The following is a 23,133-nucleotide window of genomic DNA, read 5'->3' on the forward strand; positions in this document are numbered from 1 at the left end:
TAAAATATGTCTTTTTTATAGCACCTTCTGTTTCTTTTAACAATCCCCTCTAGAGCCAGGACGGTACCCCAAACTCAATCCAAACTCAAAAATTCTCCCATTCCATTGGCAAAAGTTACCTATCCTATTTCCTCAAGTCTTTGTTGTCTTTTAGGTGACAGTGGTGTCGTATAAGTTAATAACTAGTATATGTCCAAAACTGAGTTATACTAATATTACTCTTTCCTAGCAACATGGAATTTCAGGGTTACGTACAATTAATTGTATGTGTGTGTGGGAGGCCCTGGATGCATAATTTCATTGCTATGGGGAACTCCCAGTAAGGAAACTCCTTTTACCAACCTGCTCTCAAATTTACAGTCCTAGAGAGTGGTCTGATGCATTGAGAAGCTGAATGAATGAGGCATTTATTAAGCACTTACCATATGCAAAACACTGTGCTGGGCATACTGCTTTCAAAGAGCTCTGTTTCTTTTATTATTATTATTAAAATTTTTATTTTTTGTCAATTACATGTAAACAAAAATTTTTAACATTTTTTTTTTTTTAAGTTTTGAGTTCTGGATTCTCTCCCTTCGTCCCTCCCTTCTCTCCCCACTCCTTGAGAAGGCAAGCAGTTCACCGATATAGATTATACATGTGTAGTCATGGAAAACCTTTCCATATTAGCCATGTTGCAAAAGAAAACTCAGACCAACAAAAGCAAGAATAATCAATAAAATTTTTTTTGTAAAGTATGCTTCTATCTGTATTCAGACTCCATCAGTTCTTTCTCTAGAGGTGGATAGCATTTTTCATCATAAGTCCTTTGGAATTGTCTTGGATCATTGTATTGTTGAGAATGACCAAGTCATTCACAGTTGATCATCCTTACACTGTTGATGTTATTATGTATATTGCCAGAGCTAGATCAGTGTTTGGGAGACTGTGAAAGAAAAGTGTGGGAGAGAAGAGGTTATTAGACTGCCTACCAAACTGAAGGTCGATAGAGCTGTTGGGCTGACCTCATAGTTGTATGCCTGTGAAACTTGGACAGTATTCCAGAGCCATGCTAGAAAATGGAATTGCTTCCATTTGCATTGTCTTAGAAAGATTCCGAAGATCACCTGGCAAGACTGAAGTTCTTTTCTGAGCTGGACTACCAAGCATGCAAACTCTACTGTAGAGAGCACAACTCTGGTGGGCTGGCCATGTTTGAATGCCAAAAGTATATTTGCCTAAAAGATCATTTTACAGAAAACTCACTCAAGGCTAGTGCTCACATGGAGGTCAGAAGAAGTGATACCAAGACACTCTCAAGGTCTCTCTGAAGAACTGTGGAATTGATAGTGATAGATCGGAGACAGTGGCACAGGACTGTCCAGTATAGCATGTCTACATCAAAGAAGGGACATCTTTAGAGACATCTCTACTTCAAATGTTTAAATGCACTATTCGTGCCTGACCTGTGGTAGAGCCTTCTGAGCTTGTATTGGCCTCATCAGTCACAGCTAGACAAACTGTACCTTGAACTTGATGTCATTTTGGTCCTCTTCAAGAGCGAAGGACAATGACCAACTACTATGTACAATGTTCTCCTGGTTCTTCTCATTTCACTTTGCATGTACAATCATATTAAGTATATTTCCACATTAGTCACGTTGTGTTAGAAGAATCAGAGCAAAGGGGAAAAACCAAGAGCAAGAAAAAACAAAAGAAGAAAAAATAGTATGCTCCAATCTACATTCATAGTTCTTTGTCTGGATATGGTTAACATGTCTGAGAGCATTGTATTGCTGACAAGAGCTAAATCTATCAGAGCTGATCATCACACAGTGTTGCTGTTACTGTGTACAGTATTCTCCTGATTCTGCTCACTTCACTCAACATAAGTTCATGTAAGTCTTTTTTTTTTAAGCTTTTATTTAGTGTTTTATTTTTCCCAGTTACATGTAAAAACAATTTTTAACATTTGTTTTTAAAAGTTCCAAATTCTCACCCTTCCTCTCTTCCCACACCTCCCCCCCCCATTAAGAAGGCAATCAATTCTATATAAGTGATACCCATGTAGTCATGCAAAACATGTCCATAATGGTCATGTTGTGAAAGAAAACAGACAAAAAAATTTCAAGAAAAATAAAGAAAGTAAAAAAAAAAGTATGCTTCAATCTGTATTCACGTACCATCAGTTCTTTCTCTGAGGATGGATAGTATTTTTCATCATTTTTTTCATCATAAGTCCTTCAAAGTTGTCTTGGATTGCTGCATTGCTGAGAATAGCTAGGTCATTCACAGCTGGTCATCTTACAATATTGCTGTTACTTTGTTCATAGTACATTTCACCTTGCATCAGCTCATGCAAGTCTTTCCAGGTTTCTCTGAGAGCATCTTGCTCATCACTTCTTACAGCACTCCATCACTAGTACATGCTATACTATGTATATATATAGTATGTACATACTAGTACCTACATCCCTGCAGTACAGTATTCCATCACAATCACCTGCCACAACTTGTTCATACATTCCCCAATTGATGGGCTTCCCCTCAACTTCTAATTCTTTACCCCCAGAAAAGAACTGCTATAAATATTTTTGTACATATAGATTTTTTTCCTTGTTTTTTATCTCTTTTGGGATACAGACCTAGTAGTAGTATTGCTAGATCAAAGGGTATGCATGGTTTTATAGCCCTTTAGGCATAGTTTCAAATTGCTCTATAGAATGGTACAGGCAGTTCACAGCTCCACCAACAGTGCATTAAAGTCTCATTTTTCCCACATTCCCTCCAATATTTGTAATTTGCCTGTTTTGTTCTGTTAGCAAATCTAATAGGTATGAGGTAGCACCTCAGAACTGTTTTAGTTTGCATTTCTTCAATCAATAGTGAGTTAGAGTAATTTTTGCTATGACTATAGATAGCTTTGATGACTTCTTCTGAAAACTGATCATATCTTTTGATCACTTATCAATTGGGGAATGGCTCTTCTTTTTATAAAGTTGACTCAATTCTCTATATGTTTGAGAAATGAGGTCTTTATCGGAGAAACGTACTTCAAAATTTTTTTTCAGTTACTGTTGCTAATTATATTTCCTTCCATCCTATTCACCCCTCCCCATTTATTCTATTCTCTTTCTCCTTTTACCCTGTCCCTCCTCAAAAGTGTTTTGCTTCTGACTACCCCCCAAATCTGCCCTTCCATCTATTACCCGCTCTCTTCTCTTATCTTCTTCCTCTCCTACTTTCCTGTAGGATAAGATAGACATCTATACCCAATTGAGTGTGTATGTTCTTACCTTTTTGAGCCAATTCTGATGAGAATAAGGTTCCCTCACTCCCCCCACCTCCCACATCTTCCCCTCCATTGTAAAAGCTTCTTTTTGCCTCTTTTATGTGAGATAATTTACCCCATTCTACCTCTACCTTTCTCTTTTTCCCAGTACATTCCTCTTTCATCCCTTAATTTTATTTTTTCATATCATCCCTTCATATTCAACTCACACCTGTGCCCTCTGTTTATATATACTCCTTCTAACTACCCTAATAATGATAAAGGTCTTGTGAGTTAGAAATATCATCTTCTCATGTAGGAATATAAACAGTTTAAAATTATTAAATCCCTTATGATTTTCCTTTCCTGTTTACCTTTTTATGCTTCTCTTGAGTCTTCTTTTTGAAAGTCAAATTTTCTATTCAGCTCTGGTCTTTTCATCAAGAATGCTTGAAAGACCTCTATCTCATTGAATATCTATTTTCCCCACTGAAGGATTATACTGTTTTGCTGGGTAGGTGATTCTTGGTTGTAATCTTAGCTCCTTTGTCCTCTGGAATATCATAATATAAGCCTTCTGATCTTTTAATGTAGAAGCTGCTAAATCTTGTGTTATCCTGACTCTGGCTCCACTATACTTGAATTGTTTCTTTCTGGCTACTTGCAATATTTTCTCCTTGACCTAGGAACTCTGGAATTTGGCTATAATATTCCTGGCAGTTTTCTTTTTGGGATCTCTTTCAGGAGGTGATCAGTGGATACTTTTAATATCTATTTTATTTTCTGGATCTGGAATGTTAGGGCATTTTTCTTTGATAATTTCTTGAAAGATCATATCTAGGCTCTTTTTTTTTTTATCATGGCTTTCAGGCAGTCCAATAATTTTTAAATTATCTCTCCTGGATCTATTTTCCAGGTCAGTTGTTTTTCCAATGAGATATTTCACATTGTCTTCTATTTTTTCATTCTTTTGGTTTTGTTTTATTGTTTCATGATTTCTCATAAAGTCATTAGCTTCCATTTGCTTCATTCTAATTTTTAAGGAATTATTTTCTTCAGTGAGCTTTTGGGTCTCCTTTTCCTTTTGGCCAATTCTGTTTTTTAGGGCATTTTGCTCCTCATTGGCTTGTTGGACCTCTTTTACCATTTGACCTGCTCTATTTTAAAGGTATTATTTTCTTCATTATTTTTTTGGTGCTTCCTTTACCAAGTTATTGACTCTCTTTTCATGATTTTCTTGCATTACTCTTGTTTCTCTTCTTTACCTCTCTTACTTGATTTTCAAAATTCTTTTTGAGCTCTTCCATGGCCTGAGACCAGTCCCTATATTTCCAGGTGTTTTTGAAAGCATCCTGCTCATCATTTCTTATACCATAGTACTATTCCCATCACAATCATATATCACAACTTGTTCAGCTGTTCTCCAATTGATGCACATCTCTTTAATTTTGAATTCTTTGTCACCATGAAAAGAGCTGCTATAAACATTTTTGTACATAAAGGTCCTTTTTCTTCAATCTCTTTGGGGTACAGACCTCGTAGTAGTATTGCTGGGTCAAACTTTTATAGCCCTTTAAGCATAGTTCTGAATTTCTCTCCAGAATAGTTGGATCAGTTAAAAACTCACATTCTTTTTTTTTTCTTTTTCTTTTTCTTTTCTTTTCTTTTTTTTTTGCGAAGCAATTGAGGTTGAATGACTTGCCCAGGGTCACACAGCTAGTAAGTGTAAATTGTCTGGTATGAGACTGAATTTGAACTCAGGTCCTCCTGACTTCAGGGCCAGTGTTCTATCCACTGTGCCACCTAACTGCCCCTCACACTCTTTTCTTAAAAAATTATTTATTTATTTTTAGTTTTCAACATTCACTTCCATAAGATTTTGAGTTCCAAATTTTCTCCCCATCTCTCCTCTCCCCCCACGCCAAGATGACATGCAATTTGATATAAGCTCTACATATACATTCATATTGAACCTATATTTACATTAGTCATGTTGTAAAGAAGAATTAGAACCAATGGGTGAAACCACGAGAAAGAAGAAACAAAGAAAGAAAAAAGAGAGAGCAAATATTATGCTTCAATCTGCATTCAGACTCCGTAGTTCTTTCTCTGAATGTGGACAGCATTTTCCATCATGATTCCTTTGGAATTGTCTTAGATCCTTGCATTAATAAGAAGAGATGAGTCTACCAAAGTTAGTCATTGCACATTGTGGCTGTTACTATGTACAATATTTCCTGGTTCTGCTCACTTCACTCAGCATCAGTTCACGTAAGTCTTTCCAGGTTTTTATGAAGTCTGCCTGCTCATAATTTCTATATAGTATTCTCAATATAGTATAGTATTCACAGTAGTATTCTATTACGTTCATATACCACAACTTGTTCAGCCATTCCCCAACTGTTGGGCATCCTCTCAATTTCCAATTCTTTGCCACCACAAAAAGAGCTGCTATAAATATTTTTGTACATGTGAATCCTTTTCCCATTTGTATAGTCTCTTTGGGATATAGACCCAGAAGTCGTATTGCTGGGTCAAAGGGTATGCACAATTTTGTAGCCCTTTGGACATAAAGAGCTCACATTCTAATGGCGGAAACTACACATGAAAGGTTCCAGCTGCAGGTCAGATGAAGAAGTCCCATTATTTGCAGGGTGGAACAGTAGCAAATGTTAATACTTCTTCTTTAAAGTAATTTCCACTCATAAAATCTTATCAGTTTCTGATGTTAAACTATTGTTCAACAATATTGTTTAACTGAATTAGTGCCAAAGATTTTGTTGGTAAGATCTTTCCTTTCTAGGTCTTCAGTAGCTATGGCCGTAACACCTGAAGGAGCAGTTGCTAGGATGTATCTCCACCAGGGTTGCTTCCCAGTATAATGGCTATTGGAATTGTGCTGGAAGCAGTGCTTTTGGCAAGGCTCTTGTGTTTAGGATCCTGGGATGTCTTCATCAGGATCCAAGGGAAAATAGCAGTTAAGGTAGTAATGATGATTTGATTTGTCAGGTGTATGCTGCCTTCTGTCTCCCAAGGACCCTCGTTACTTTAGCCAGGATGACTTGTCTGTGCTGTGGGTGTTGGATCGTTGACAGTTGGTGTGGATGGCTATCCCCTTCTCTGTAGTAGTTGCTTTCCTAGATGACTGCTGTGAGCAGGACTGTTTTTTGTGGTGCTACCACTCCCAAGACTCCTGTGCTTATCTCCCTTTTGGTAGCAGTTCCTCAGCAGTTTATGGTAGATGAGGTAGTGATGAGGAAGGCCCCCCACCCGAAGATCTGTCCTCTTAACAATGGCTATAGGGGCTGGGTGGGAAGTGGGTTTGGTGGTTTGATGGAGCACTGCTATTCTCGAGGCTCCTGGGCTGTCTCCATCAAGGTCTGATGGGAGATGTTGGCCAAGGTGTGGTAGTGGTGGTTTTAATAGCCTGGCACTGCTGTCCCCTCTCTTTCCCTCAGGGTACCCTACAGCCTCAGTTAGACTCGCTTGCCTGCCCTATGCTTAACTTCTCCAGGGTCGCACAGCCAGTATGTATCGCACAGCCAGTATGTATTAGAGATGGGACCTAAACTCAGGTCTTCCTGACTCTGATGACAATGGTCTATCCCCTAGGCCACACTGCTTGTCAGAATACTGTTTATCCCAATTAAAATGTCCTTGAAAAATTCTACTCATGTTAGGAATTTCAGACACTTGTGAATTTATGGAAAGACATTCATGAAAGTCATTTAGGATAGATTGTGATCTACATTACTAGAGGGAATATCCATATTGATAAATTCATAGATCTATTGGAATATTGCAGACCCCTATGAGAGATCATAGGATTTAAAGCTAAGGAACCTTAGAGATCCCAACCTATGATTTCTAATCCGTTGCTAAGGCCTGCCAATTTTATCCTGGTAACATATTTCAAATATAATCCCTTCCCTTCTCTAACACTGCCATATTTTAGTGTAGGCTCTCATTACCTGCTTTATGGAATATTCTAACAGCCTGCTTGGTGGGTCTACTTGCCTCAAGTCTCTCTCCACTCCAACCCATCCATATAGCCACTAAGATTGTCTTCCTAAAGTGCAGGCCTGATCTTGTCACCCCTACCCCAACTCAAAAAACTCCAGTGGTTCTCTATTATCTCCAGGATCGAATATGAAATACCCTCTTTGGCATCCAAAGCCCTGCATTATCTAGCCCCCTCCTACCTTCTTAGTCTTCCTATACCTTACTCCCAGACACATACTCTTTGATCTACTGACACTGGACTTCTGGTGATTCTGAGAACAAGACGCTCCATCTCTTGGCACTAGCCATTTTCTCTGGCTGTCCCTCACGCCTGGAATACTCTCTTTCCTTTGCTCCATTTACTGGTCTCGCGGGTTTCCTTTAAGTTCCGACTAAAATCCTCTTTTACAGGAAGCCTTCCCCAACCCCTCTTAATTTTAATGCCTTCCTTCTCTTAATTATTTCCTATTTACCCTGTAAATAGCTTGCTATGTATATATTTGTTTGCATGCATGCTGTCTCTTCCACTGTAAACTTCTTGAGGGCAAGGATCATTTTTTGCCTCTTTTTGTATCCCCAGCAATTAGCACAGTGCCTGGCACATGGTATGCTTTTAATAAATGTTTCCTGATGGATTGATTGAGTAGATAATTAAATCTATGTGAGCCGATAAGGTCACCAAGAGATTGAGTATAGTGTCGTATGTTAGTATGATATGGGTGATGAACCCACAAAGAAGACTGAGAATAAGTACTCAGACAAAAGAACAAAGAGAAAACTGTCACAAAAAAACAGAGGGAAGAGAATCCAGGAGGAAATTATAGTCAACCATCAAATGCTGTAGAAAGGTCAAGGATGACCGTTGAGAAAAGGCTATTACATTTGGCAATTAAGGGATTATTAGCAACTTTGGAGAGTAATTTCAGATGAATAATGTTAGAAGCCAGACTGCAGATGGTTTAGAGGAGAGTAAAAGGAGGGTTTTAGTAGAGGTTTTAAGTAGTAGAGATAAGATTTAAAGCTAGATTACAAATCTGGTACTCTTTCTACTACATTACATTTTGGTGTCATCAAAATCCATTATGGAGATCATTTCAGATCATTTCACACCTTACCTATTTATAAAGCTAACCCCAAACTTATTCACCATTTTGTTGCATATCCCTCTCTTCATGACCCCATTTGGGGTTTTCTTGGCAAAGATACTTTAATAGTTTGCCATTTCCTTCTCCAGCTCATTTTACAGATGAGGAAACTTAGGCAAACAGAGTTAAGTGACTTGTCTTGGTCACATAGCTACTAAGTGTCTGAGGCCAGATTTGAACTCAGAAACATGAGTCTTCCAGACTCCAGGCCCAGTGCTCAATCCACTGCAATACCTAGCTGCCCTATTCATCATTTAGATTATACTATTTGAATAATTTTTTTGGCCGAAGTTCCTTTCTGTATCATTTTTGGTGTATAAATAAATGAAAGGAAATACTGGAAATGACATATATCTTAAAAACTTAAAGAAGGGATGATTAAATGGGACCTTTAAGAGAATAACCATTTCATAACTAAGATTTTTAGGCCCCTGAGGAGTTGAAGGAAACTTGACTGAAGAAATATATTGCAGTAGTCAGTAAGCCAATCAATAAGCATTTATTAAGTGCTTACTGTGTAGTAAACTTGAATACTGGAAAATATGGATTTGGAGAAAGAGTATGCATGGGCAGCTAGGTGATGTGGTAGATAGAATACTAGGCTTGGAATCAGGAAGACTGCTCTTCATGAGTTCAAATTCCATCCTCAACTTACTAGTTGGGCAAGTCACTTAACTCTGTTTGCCTCAGTTTCTTATCTGTAAAATGAGTTGGAGAAGGAAATTGCAAACACTCCAGTATCTTTGCCAAGAAAATCCCAAGTGACCTCACAAAGAATCAGACATGACTGAAATGACTGAACAACAACAATGTAGTATAGGGATGAATAGTTGTTATTTAATAAGGTAGAAACATGTTCAGATGAAAACATAAAGATCAGTACAAAATATGTATATATACTATATGGAAGGAGCATGTACTATTAAACAACATTGGAATAGAAGTGGAAACCATAATACAATTTGTTTTGTCCTACTGTTTATATTTCAGATGCCTTTGGTGCTTGATGAAGAATATTTCCAGATATGTCACAGACATTAAACTTTTGCCTCCTAATATAAAAGATAAGATGATTAAAATAATGAGTTTTCAAGGGCGAATAACAGATTCCAATATTAGTGAGGTAAGAATACATAAACTGTTCAAAATTATGCTAATTATATATTAGATTTAATTAATTTATTCTAGGAATAATAACTTTAAAAAATGTACCAGAACATCAATTTTTCCCTCAGCTCAGCAAAATATTTATGTTTGCCAGCTACTCCTACATTTCTCCCAATTGCTTCCTTGACTTCTTAGTTATCTCCTTTACCTCATCAAGTTCATTAGACTCCACTGCTTCTAAACCAGTGCCAAGCTTTTCTACCCCACTCTCTCTTCCTCACAATAATACTAACCACCTTCAAGACCTCATATTCTTATGAACCTTTTCCTTTTCCTACTTAGGTGTTCTATACCTTTCATCTACCTATTCTTTCTACTCTTTCTAAGTAAATACTCTACTTGAGAATTAGAGATGTTGAGAGAATGAAAGTGTTAGTGAATTCCTGTGCCAGTGGTCAGAACTTGAGTTCTGAAAAGCAAGTGGAGAATTTATATGATGAAAGGGAGCTGCTCCTATTTGGAGAAACCAGATTGGTGGATGTACAGTAATGTTAAAATGCTAAACTGGCAGTATTACATTTTCTTTTCTTTTTAAAAATTTATTTAAGTACTACATTTTCTATGATGATACTATAGACAGTTTTTTTCCTGAGTGCATATGCATGAATATGCACTCAGTTTTTGTATTCATTTAATAATCTATTTTACTCAATCCTGCTGAAATCAGATTCTGTAATTACTGTTCTTATTGTTTTAATAGTTCTTGAAAGTGTATCAGTGTTTAAATATATAATATAGACATATTTTTGCCTTGCCTTATTCTTGACTTCAGAAATTACTCCCTTTTCTACTTTTAAATCTGTGTAAAATATGACTTGTCTCTCCAGAAGGAGACATAGAAGACATGGGAAATTAAGTATTAATCTTGATAGAATAGAAACAGTGACTTCCTCTTTTCAGCCTCACATAGATTTTTGAGAATTATGCCTACAAGAGTCAAAAGCCTGTGAAAGTAAAAATATCACAAAAAGGTCAAGAATATAAAGATTTTTATGAGAAATAAAGAAACAAAACAACTCTCCTATAGTGGGTGGGGGAAGGAGAGATGCTCCTCAAAATGTCAAAGGTTTTAAATATTTTCTCTTATAAAAATTACACTGAAATATCTGTGGAACTCAGTGTTTACTTCTGTATTATCCCAGTGAACTGTTTTATTAATCTTTCTATTCTTGTTCTTTATGTTTAAGAAACTGAAAAAAATACAGTTTCCTACATAGAAATATCCTTTGTATCTATTCAGTACTTTTTATGGTATCTGAACTTATTTTTTTTACATTCTAACTCATGCTTTTTTTTTTCTTGAAAAAGAGCCAAGCTAACTCTTAAGAAAGAGAATAGATTCAGCGAATATTTTAATCAATCAAAAAACATTCATTAAGTGCCTACTATGTGCCAGGTACTATGCTAAGTGCTGAGGATACAAAATGAGGCAAAAAACAGTCCCTGCCCTCAAGGAGGTCACAATCTAACAGACGAGACAATAAACAAATATATACAAACAAGCTACATGTACAGAATAAATAAGAAATAATTGAGAGAAGGAAAGTACTAGAATTAGGAAAGGTTGAGGCAGACTTTTTTATGTAGAAGACATATTTATTAAGCTCCTGTTCTGTGCAGGGCACTGGGCTATGCACAGGAGATTCAAAGACAAAAATGCAATATCCCTGCCCTCAAGGACTTTAACATTCTACTGGGGAGGATGTAACATGCACCCTTTATGCAAGGGGTAATTCAAAAGGAAGAACACAAACATTTCAGAGGATCAGCAGAAGCTTCACAGTGAAAATATGGCATCTCACTTAAATCTTAAGGGATAAAAAAGATGGAAACTTTAATAACCAAAATATAGTTTGTTATTGGATGGAGAAGCAGGATGGAATAGCAGGGCTTAGAATCAGGAGACCTGAGTTTGAATCCCATCTTAGATACTTACTAGCCATGTGATCCTGAATAAGTCTTTTAACCTCTCAGAACCTCAGTTTCCTAGTTTGTAAAATAGGGACAATCATTCTTTCACTGTGAAGAAAGTACTTGGAAATCTTAAAATATTTTATGTGTGAGTTATCATAAGAAAATTATATATTTATGCCTTCTGAGTTTTACCTGTTATAAATATTCAATGTTTCTCTAATTTTAAATAAAACCAAGCATTATATGGAGAAACTCATAGCTTCCTTGGTTTTCTGGTTTTTGCTGTAGCAGAAGTATAGTAAGAATATAAGCTGTTGGGGTGGCTAGGTGGCGCAGTGGATAGAGCACCAGCCCTGGAGTCAGGAGGACATGAGTTCAAATCAGACCTCAGACACTTGACACTTCCTAGCTGTGTGACCCTGGGCAAATCACTTATCCCGATTTCCTTCCCCCCCCCCCCACCCCCAGTAAGCTGCTTAAGGACAAGGACTTTAATTTTTTAAATTTCCACTGCCTAGCACTGTGCCCAGCATATAATTAGTACTTTATAAATGCTTATTGAATGACTGAATCACATTAGCACAGGGTAAACTTTAGAGATTGCATTGATCCATTAAATTTAGACACATCTGTCTTTTCCAAGAGAGTTGCATTTTTGTTACAGCTGTAAGTATGTAACAACTGTAAGTATGTAAGAGTAAATTTGTTAGTCTTTAAAAATAACTTCATCACTGATACTCCTAATCTTATCCATTCATTCTCTATACCTTACCATCTTGGAGCTTATATGTTTCAGTCTGTATTGCTTTGATGGTAGTAGACTGTTTGCTTTCTAGAATCCAATCATTGGTTTTCCTACCTTGTAGTTAGATAAAGTATTGATTAATTGCTTGCTGTGTGCCAAGAACCATGTATTGGGGGTACAAAATCAAGACCATCCTTGTCTCTAAGGAACTTATGCTCTAATGAAGGAAAACAACACATAAAAGTGAGTTGGAAGAAGGGGAAGGGGAAGAGTACCCTACAGTGCCGTGGTATAGTTCAGGGCAATCCCGGAATTTGTATGAAGGCCTGGTAAATAGCAAGATAAGGCAAAAGCTCACCTATTAGATTGGAATGACCCAGGAACAGAGTCCATTGTAACAGTGAGGAGGAGCTAGAGGTGATGGAAAAAGTGTAGAATAGGCTTAGAAGTTAATATTAAATATGATTTCTGTGGAGTTGTTAGAATTGGGGTGATTATCCTGGATTGCTTGATTTCTTTCCCCGTAATACCGTTGCTTATGCCTAGTCAATAACTGAGAAGGTAGCCTGGGTGGGTGGGAAGGAGAAAAAGATATCACTTTGGCCAAAGCTTTTACATCTACAACAATAACAGCTAGCAATTACGTAGCACTTTAAGGTTTGCAGAAATGCTTTATATGCCTATTTGAACTGCTCAGCCATTTTGTGAGTTACTAACAGGTATCATTACTATTTCACAGATGAGGAAACAAGGTCAGAAAGATTAAGGAACTGTGCTCTTATCTAGTGTCAGTTGGGATTCAAGCCAAACACTTTTTGCTATGAAAGGGTATCTTTCATTTAACTCCTATACCACAAAGCAAAAGATTTCAAAACATCCCTCTTCCAAATCTTCATTCATTCTGTTAGTATTTCTTTTTGTGACTTTTTACCTTCAAATTTTTATCTTCAAATTGATGTTAATTTGAACATGATTTCACCTATGTGAAGATATGTGTTGAGGGATTATACAGCATAATTTTTTATGGTCCCTTGCAACTCAATTTCTTTTATAGAAAGATGTTACAAATGAAATTACACAAGAAACCGTATATTACATTTATTAGCAAAATTAGAGAGCAAAGAAATAACAGTTTTTTGTAATTCTTTTAAAATTATATATCTATATATAATTTTTGCATGAAACTGAGGGAAATATCTTCAAATTTGAGTTTATAAATTTATAAACAATACCTGGTTTAATGAAAAATTATGTATTTTTTTAAAATAGATTTTGCACCCTGAAGTAGAGTGTCTAGACCTCCGAAGCTGTGATATTTCAGATATTGCATTATTACAGCTTTGTAACTGCAGGAAACTGAAGAAATTAAATTTAAATTCCTCAAAAGAAAGTAGAATGTCTGTGACGTCAGAAGGTATGTTTTTAAACACTGGTAAAAATTGATTATGACTGTTAACTTATTTTCTTTCCCTTTGTTAAAAGTCATTTTTTTTAAGATCTAAGAGTAGTCTGTTAAGACTTGACATAACTGTTCCATTTTGTTCTGTATTCACGTCTTCTGCTATATATGTCCTATGCATGAACTTTGTGACCAGCTTATAATATCTGGTTTTCCTTTCCTCCCCAAATTACCACAGAAGATAGTTGTAAAAAAAAAAAAATTCAATAGCCCAAGAACATCTGCTTTCCTTTATCTTGTCTCACAAGTGATTTTTGGTCCCCTTTGATTTACTACAACTAACTATACTAACAAAGACAAATTCCTTTTTATCTCCTGTAACTATTGATAAATATTCTCCTTAACAAGCTTACTTTTTTATCTTTGTATAACCAACTGCATTGTAATAAGCATTTTCCCCTCTCTTTGTCTAATGTAACATATAGATATTACTGTCCAAATTGTCAGAGAGACACATGTCTATCAACTGCTTGGTGTAGTATGTTTCATTCTGAATGTATAAACTGCAATGGACCTAAGAACAACTGGTATAACACCTTTTGTGGAAAGAAGAAAGAAGAATCTATTTAGAGAAGCAGTTAACTTTTTTTTTGTCATGGACAAATACATAAAATAAAATGCATAGGATTACAAAGGAAACTAGTTGTATTAAAATAGTTATCAAGTTTAAAAAAATAAGTTCATGGACCCCAGATTAAGAGTCCCTGGTCTAGAGTAAAACTGAAGATGATGAAGAAAGAAATTAAATTTATTAATAAAAATAATCATGGGTCTAGAGTACATAATCAGAATTTTTGAAAAGGAGGAACCAAGGAAGAGAAGACTTGTGAGGATACGATATTTATCTCCAAAATGGTTAGATTTTTTCCTGTGAATGCAGAGGGCTGAATTAAAAGTAGTAGGTAGTAGTTGCAGAGAGGAAGATTTAGGTTTTATGTAAGGAAAACAATTAGAGCTCTCAAAAAATGGGCTGCCTTAGGAGGGAGTGGGTACATTCACCTAACTTTTAAGCAAAGGCTATATGATCTCTGACTGGTTATGTTATAAAATAAATTAGCTACAGGTAGGATACATGACTCCAGAAGTCCTTTCCAATTCTGAGATTCTGTGATTCTGACCTACGACTTTACATTTTAAAGGCACTAAGAAGTAAAACTGTCTATTTATGGATAGCTCCATGTTTTTCCATGGATTATTCATGCATATTTATGGTCTTTCTGGATCCAGATAATAAAATAAGCAAAGATATAAAAGCAAGAAAAATTGTTCACTGCTAAAAATTTCATTCTCTTTTTATGGTCAATTTTGTGACATACCTTTAAAAGTGTTTGTCCATGGCCCACATGCTCAGGCCTACTAAATATATTCTTTTTCCTGTGGAGGTCAGATGATGACTTAATAATATACCAGTGCCACCATGTATATTCAGATCCTTAGACCAACCAGACTCCAAGACCTGTTCTTTTCGTATTGCTCACCTTAATGGCACATAAATGACTCTGCCAAAAAATCTGGGGCCATTCCAATCCAGAGGAAGAATAGCACCCATGGAGAGAGAGGTGGAATATGGTGGTTAAAGAATTACCCAAGGAGCAGCTAGGTGGCATAGTAGATAGAGCACCAGCCTTGGAATCAGGAGGACCTAAGTTCAAATGAGGCCTCAGACATATGATACTCATTAGCTGTGTGACCCTGGGCAAGTCACTTAACCCCAATTGCCTCACCAAAAGAAAAAGAAATTAAAAAAAAAAGAATTACTCAACATTTAGAATTGGATCAGAGAGAAATGATAGGACAGAGGGAAAATTAGAGAGAATGTGGGGCCCAAAATTGAGTATGGCAACGGATGCAAGGGAGATTGTGGGGTTGGAAAGGTCAGAAAAAGTAAATAAATAGTATGAATACAATGGTACTGACCTTTTTAATAAATGACTTTGAATTTAAATAGGTCTTTGTTTTTCGGAGACTTAAATGTGGTCAAAGTTAAGTTTTGAATATCCTATGACAATTATAATTATCATTAAGGATTTTTATAATAAAGTGACACTCATAAGATCATAGATCTCTGGCTGGAAGTGTTGCCATCTGAGAGGTTGAGATCCCTCAAAGACTGGAGTACAGGATGGGGTTGTCTGGAATGAATTCACAGACTCAAGCATTCTTTGAGTCAAGCTGGCAAAGATTTATTGTTACACTATATAGCAAGCAAGGATTCTTAAGGAACCTGCAGCCTTAGAGGGGTTCAGTTAAAGTTTATAAAGGATAAACTGTAGTAAAACCTGTGCCAAATATGCTAACTAGGTGCATCAGGGTGTGGTATTAGGGAGTAGTTAAGGAGTGGTCAGTTCTTAAAGGAACATGTACTTTTTGTATCTACTGTGCAGGTGTTTTACCCAGAGTTCACCAGGAGAAGCCCAAAGGGTGGCTACATGGAGATGTGGTTTTTTAGGTCTGCTATGTCACTAAGTTAACTGGTGGTCAGGGCCAACTGAGGGTTGCCCAGTCTGCCACCAGTCAATGTCTTGTTTGACAAGATAGATGTCTTATGTCTATATACACAGTCGTAAGTCTAGAATACACATAATGAGGAGTCCAGGATAGATAATGAGGTAGGGAGTTAATATAGATGGTCCAGTGGGTATGAATATCTTTATGACCAGTGCAAAGACAGTTCAAACTAATAATTCCTTCAGGTGTAGTTTGTAACTGCACCAGGGAGAGAGAGAAGTGTGTTGCAAGAGAAGTGTGTTGCTGAGGCCCATTCATGAGTAACTACCAGGCATAGTGTCCTTGGGCTGGGGGGAAACTGCCAGGGATAGTGTTTCTGAGGCTAAGGAGAAATATGATCTTGGAATTAGGGTTCCAGTACAAGCACCCCATCAGAAGATACCTCAGAAGCCATCTAATCCAACCTTCCATCCCCACTTTACAGATGAAGAAACCAAAGGCCAAAGAGGTTAAATGGTTTATTCAAAATCATGTGTAGGTGGTAAATGTCAACAACAGAATTTAAACTCAGGTTTTTTTTTAAACTCTAGAGCCAGAACTCTTTGCACTGTGCAAAATAGAGCAATGTTGGAATTAATATATTAAATTTGAAATATACTTTATTTTTTTTTAAGTTTTATTGTTACATTTTGCTTTTATATTGCAAACATTTACAAATTACTCCCAAGCTGTAAGAGTTCTCTTGTAAAATAGGTTAAGGAAAACTAATAATACAGTGGGTAAATGCTTAACAACTGGCTCTCTAGACCACAATTGTTCTTTCTTTTTTTTTTAACCTTTTTTTAAAGTTTAACCTACATTATTAACATTTTCTCCACCATTTAAGTCTGAACAGTCAACAAAACAATAAATTAAATCCTGATTTTTATCATTTAATTATTTCCAAAGTATAGATACTCACACGGAAAATTTAACAATCAGTTCCCAGTTTGGGCTGTCTCCAGCTACCCCTGCAGGACAGCATCTGAAATTACATACAATATTTCACATCTGTAGCTCTCTCCCCACTCTCAGTTTAAAAAAATTTTTAATAGACATCTGTTCTCTCCTTCCCATTCCCTACTCCGTTGGGCAAAAAGAAAAATAAATTTCTTGTAACAAATATGCATAGTCAAGGAAAACAAATCCAGGGATTATATGCAAAAATACATGTCTCATTCTCCACCTAAAATCTGTCACTTCTCTGTAATGGATAACGTGTCATCATTGGCCCTCTGAAATCATGAATGGTCATTGTATTGATTATACAGTTTTCAAAGCTGGTTTTTTTTTTTAGTGTTATTACAGTCTAAATAATTCTCCAGGTTCCACTCATTCTTCACCAGTTTCTAAAAGTCCTCAGAATTGTTTATTTTTATAATACTGATATTATAGTATGAATTGTTCTTCTGGTTCTGCTTACTTCACTCTGCATCAGTTTATATGTCTTTCCGTGTCTTTATGAAATTATTTATTTCCTCATTTCTTAACAAAACAATACTGTTTTGCCAGCACCTAGTATAGTGCCTCACACAATAGGCCCTTGATAAATGCTTGAATTGAACTAAATTGTTTTCTGTTATAAGAATGTGATTGTAAAGTACTAAAATAAGGTGTTTGTTTTTTTTAAAGAAACTTATCAGAATTTTAGTATCTAATTTACTGTGTCCCATTCACACTTGTCAACTTGGAAGGCTGTATATTTATTCCAGTGCTAGAAAAGAATTGCTGAAAAAAACCAAACTTTTAAAGTAACCTTCTTAGAATAACCTTCAAAGTAAATCAATCCACTGACTCTTAATTTTTTTTTTAACCAGAAAATGTCACCCACTATTATCAACCATCTTAGTCACCAAACTTAACTCCAAATAAGTTTTGGCTATTCAAAAAATCATATTCACTCTTTTAAAAAATGAAAATTTGTCACCTCATTTGTGATATTTAAAAGAATGCTTCAGTCTCTGCAAACAATCCCCAAAGAAAGTTTTTTTTTAAAAAAAAACGTTCTTAGTTGTGGCATCATCCTTGGAATAAATGGATAACCTCTTAAGGTAACTTTATTGAAAGGGACATTTATTTGGATATCTAAAATCTAGTGTTTGAGTTTTTAAAAATCAGTCATATCATTTTATAGTCACATCTTATATACTTTTTTCCTTTAGGAATAAAAGCTGTTGCATCATCTTGCTCATTCCTTTATGAAGCCTCTTTGAAAAGATGCAGTAATCTCACAGATGAAGGTGTCCTTGCCCTTGCCCTCAATTGTCGGTTACTGAAGATAGTTGACTTAGGTGGCTGCTCAGGTATTACTGATGTGTCTCTACAAGCCCTTGGAGAGAACTGTCCATTTTTACAGAGTATTGACTTTTCTGCTACTCAGGTAAATTATGATATTGGTTTAATAATAACTACATTGTTTATTTTATGTGGATATATTTTATACCTAGACATTTGTCTCAATTTATAAGATTTATAAATCATTCTTTCATTTCTAATTTTTCTCTAGTTTTAAGCTTTAAAAGTAAATGTGTTCATAGTTTAACCTCTAAAATAAATTTAAACAAAGAGGATGTATGCAAATGATATGTTTTCTCAGTACAGTGAAGTAAAACTTTCCTAAATGATTTCCAGACAGCTAAGTGAGACAGTAGATAGAGCACTGGGCCTACAGATCATACTGAATGAGTTCAAACATGACCTCAGACTCTTACTAGCTGTGTTCTGGCCAAGTCATTTAACCTGTTTGCCTCAGTTTCTTCAACTGTAAAATGGGGATAATAACAGCAGCTACCTATCAGAGTTGTTGTGTGATCAAATGAGATATTTATAAAGTACTTAATGTAGTTTCTGGCATATAGTAGGTGCTATATAAATGTTTGTTCCCTTTTCCCTTCCTGTCTTTTTAAAGAAAAGATATCACTCATATTTCTGTTTTCTCCATTTATAATATAATTCTCTTTCAATCTGTCTAGGTAACTGACAGTGGTGTGGTTTCCCTTGTTAGTGGACTATGTGCTAAGAAATTAGAGGTAATTTTAAAAATATTTATGATGATAAAACAATGCCAACAATAAAATGTATATAAATTGTGATACTTGAAAAATAATTTTTAAAAATTTATTATTAGCTAAATATCTTCCTAACCAAAAATAAGGAATAGGGTCATTCATTCACATATCAGCTGTGGATACTTCTTCAGTTAACCTACTTCTGTCCGCCATGAGTAGAACGAATTTATAGAATTTCCAATTACTGTGAGAATGAACTATGGAAAAAAGGTCAAGTTTACTGCCAGAGGAAGTTAATGATCAATGAAACTTATTCAGGCCTGAGGGAGTCTGCTTACAGAGAGACTGGAGCATGTGGGAGCTAGCAAATATCAAGTGTAATTCTTGAGAACTTGTTCTAGTTTATTGATGTTGTATTTTATATGATGACTGTTTGTTTTCTTGACTTTCTTTCTACTGATAGCCACTTAGCAGAAGTCATTTAGGAAGGTATTGAAAAGAGTTAGAATTCAGATTTTAGCTTTATTAGTTGATGTGGTAACTGCTTCCTAAAATGATAGAAAATTACTCAAGTCAGATTTTTACTTTTTATTTAAAAAAAAAAGAATCCTGAATTTATACATCATTAAATACAACCAGATGTTCTCAATGCCTAGATCTGGAAAACTGCCTCAGCAACCAAAAAAGTAGAATCAGAAATCCTGTTCCCCCAAACCATAGAGTTTATTTGTTTGTTTGTTTGTTTTTTTTGTTTAGGCAATGGGGTTAAGTGACTTACCAGTCACACAGCTAGTAAGTGTTATGTGTCTGAGGCCGGATTTGAACTCAGGTCCTCCTGAATCCAGGGCCGGTGCTCTATCCATTGTACCACCTAGCTGCCCCTTCAAACCATAGAGTTTGGAAATACATTTTGTTGTTTCATCCATTTGATTTTCTTTTGAGATGAAGAACCTGCCCAAAACACAATGAAAAGTTGAGGAACTATTTGGCTTTTTGATGGTGCTGTGCCAGCTCATAGATGTGGACCACATAACTTCATACAATTAATTAGTCAATCAATAAGCATTTATTATGCATCTGCTATGTACCAGCTACTCAGCTAAGCTCTAAGGATACACAGACAAAAATGAAACAGTCCCTGCTCTCCAAGAGCTTGTATTTTAATAAGGGAGACATCATGTACATACAGAAATATATACAGAATAGATACAAAATGAATGCTAAGTTATTTTTGGAGGGAGAACACTAGCAGCTGGAGGTAAAGAGAAGGTCAGGAAGGGCTTTATGCAGGTAATACTTGAGCTAAATTTTAAAAGAAACTAGTGATAATGACTGAGTCTAGTAGCCATCTACTGGAACTCCAAATGGGACAATCCCACAAGCATGCTGCTTAGATTCAAACATAGATCAGGAACTTGCAGAGCTCAAATTAAGAGAGCAATGATCTGATTTTATCTTGGATCAGACCCCTGAAAGCTTTTAGGTCCCAAGCCTGAGCTGTGCCTGAGATCCTGGTATAACACAATACTCAATACTCCAAGACAACAGCAGCAACAGCCCAGACATTTCCTCCAAAAGTGTGCAGAGCCTGGTCATAAAATAAAGTTTAAAGTCAGGAAGTAGACTGGGACGAATGAGCAAAAGAAATAAAAAGGCTACCCCAAATAGCCATTTATGGTGACAGGGGACTCTCAAGACATAAACTCAGAAGAAGAGAATGACTTCAAGTCATCTACAAGAGAAATCTGAAGGAAAAATACAACTTGGACACAATATTCAAATAGAAATCTTGGAAGAGATGAAACGAGAATTTTTTTAAAAAATTATAAATGGAAAAAATGGAAAAGAAATTAAAACTATGGAGTTAAGAATTAGAAAGGGAGTGGACAACTAGGTGGCACAGTGGATAGAGCACCAGACTTGGAGTCAGGACAAACTGAGTTCAAATCCGGCCTCAGACACATAACACTTACTAGCTGTGTGACTCTGGGCAAGTCACTTAACCCCAACTGCCTCACCAAAAAAAAAAACAAAAACAAACCAAAACCAACCAAACAAACAAACAAACAAAAAAGAATTAGAAAGGGAAATAATAGTTTAGTGCAAAACACACAAAGCCTTGCCTAAGCAACAAGTTCCTTGAAAATTAGAATAGGCCAAATTGAAACAAATGACTCAGTGAGATAACAAGAAATATTAAAACAAAGGCAAAAGACTAAAAAAAAGAAGAAGAAAAAGTAAGGCATATCATAAAAAAAAAAATTGACCTGGAAAACAGATGGAAGAGAGATCATTTAAAAATCATTAGACTATCTGAAAACTACAAGCAAAAAAAAAAAAAGAGCCAAGACATTTCTTTTATGCTTTCATGAAAGAAAACTGCCCATATCTCCTAGATCCAGAGAACAAAATAGAAATAGAAAGAATCTACCAGTCATGTCCTGAAACTCCAAAATGAAAAACTTCCAGGAATAGTCAAAATCCAGTCTCCTAGTTAAGCAAAAATACTAAAAGCAGCCAGAAAGTATTCAAGAACCAAGGAGCCACAATGAGGATTGCTCAAGATTTATCAGTAGCCACTTTAATTGAGCAGGGAGCTTAGAATAAAATATTCCAGAAGGCAAACACAACCACAACTACTTTACTTAGCAAAATTGAGTATAATCCTGCAGGGGGAAATGAACCTTTAATGAAAGAAAAGACTTCAAAACATTCTAGAAGTTATAAATATTATGAAATCAAAAGGACTAATAGTTTTAGAGGAAAGAATAAGCTTAGTTTGGGGTATGTCGAGTTTGAGGTATCATTAAAATAGACATTCAGGTCAGAAGTCTATAGTTAGTGAGAGACGTAAGTCTGGAGATGTCTGGACTGAGTCATCATTGTAGCATTTGAAGTCCTTCAAATGTTTGAGACTGCCAAGGGAGAAAATATAGAAAAGATGAGAAAAAACAAAACAAAACAAAAACTAAGGACAGACCTTTGAGAAATACCCATATACATTAGATTAAGCTCAATGGCTGTCAATGTCCTTTCCAACTCTCTAATCCTATGATTTTGTGATCCCAGAAAAAAAAGTTCTTGCCACCAAAGTCCCTTGCAAATGACTCAACATCAGAAATAGAGGGTTTTTCCCAATGGAAATGACATTAAGGAAGATGCATTATCATCTGTTTTGCCATCATATGCTAAGAACAATTGAGTCTTGTGGCAAAGAATTGGAAATTCAGGGGATGTTTATCAACTGGGGAATGGCTAAACAAGTTGTAGCATGATTGTGATGGAGTTGTTGTTCAGTCATTTCAGTCACATCTGACTCTTCGTGACCCCATTTGGGGTTATCTTGACAAAGATACTGAAGTGGCTTGCCATTTCCTTCTCCAGCTCATTTTATAGATGAGGAAACTGAGGCAAACAGGGTGAAGTGACTTGCCCAGGGTCAGACAGCTTGTAAGTGTCTGAGGCTGGATTAGAACTCAGGTCTTCCTGACTCCAGGCCTAGTGCATTATTCACTGTGCCACCTACCTGCCGTGATGGAGTACTATTGTGCTATAAGAAATGATAAGGGGAGTGATTTTAGAAAAAAAACCTGGCAAGACCTATATGAACTGATGCAAAGTGAAGTGAGAAGATCCAGGAGGTCATTGTACACCGTAACAGTAGTGTTGTAATGATGATCAATTGTGAAAGACTTGGCTACTCTGATCAATACAACGATCTGAGACAATTCCAAAGGACTCATGGTGAAAAAAATTGCTATCTACCTTCAAAGAGACAACTGATGAACTCTCAATGCAAATTGAAGTAGGATTTTTTCACTTTACTTTTCTTGCTTTTTTATGAAAATGTGCTTTGCATGATTTCACATGTATAATTTATATCATATTCCCTGCCTTCTTGGTGGGTGGAAGAGGAGTGGGAGGGAGGGAGGAAGAAAATCTGGAACTCAAAATTT

General features: G+C 36.0%; 1 protein-coding gene across 4 annotated transcripts in view; it reads left to right on the forward strand.

Annotated features, from left to right (window-relative positions):
- The window catches only part of AMN1 (antagonist of mitotic exit network 1 homolog), a 91,088-nt gene that overhangs the window by 20,168 nt on the left and 47,787 nt on the right, over positions 1-23,133 (forward strand). For 2 of the 4 annotated variants that reach the window (XM_027844289.1, XM_027844287.1), the window contains exons 2-5: positions 9,388-9,520; positions 13,493-13,637; positions 18,332-18,549; positions 19,142-19,198. In XM_027844289.1, the coding sequence (XP_027700090.1) occupies positions 9,404-9,520; positions 13,493-13,637; positions 18,332-18,549; positions 19,142-19,198 (537 nt within the window). In that variant the 5' untranslated portion in view covers positions 9,388-9,403. The remainder of the gene's footprint in view (positions 1-9,387; positions 9,521-13,492; positions 13,638-18,331; positions 18,550-19,141; positions 19,199-23,133) is intronic. The other 2 variants (XM_027844286.1, XM_027844288.1) reach the window with 2 other exon arrangements.

This window comes from Vombatus ursinus, unplaced genomic scaffold (genome assembly GCF_900497805.2).
Source record: "Vombatus ursinus unplaced genomic scaffold, bare-nosed wombat genome assembly UNPS02014941.1, whole genome shotgun sequence".
Lineage (NCBI taxonomy): Eukaryota > Metazoa > Chordata > Mammalia > Diprotodontia > Vombatidae > Vombatus > Vombatus ursinus.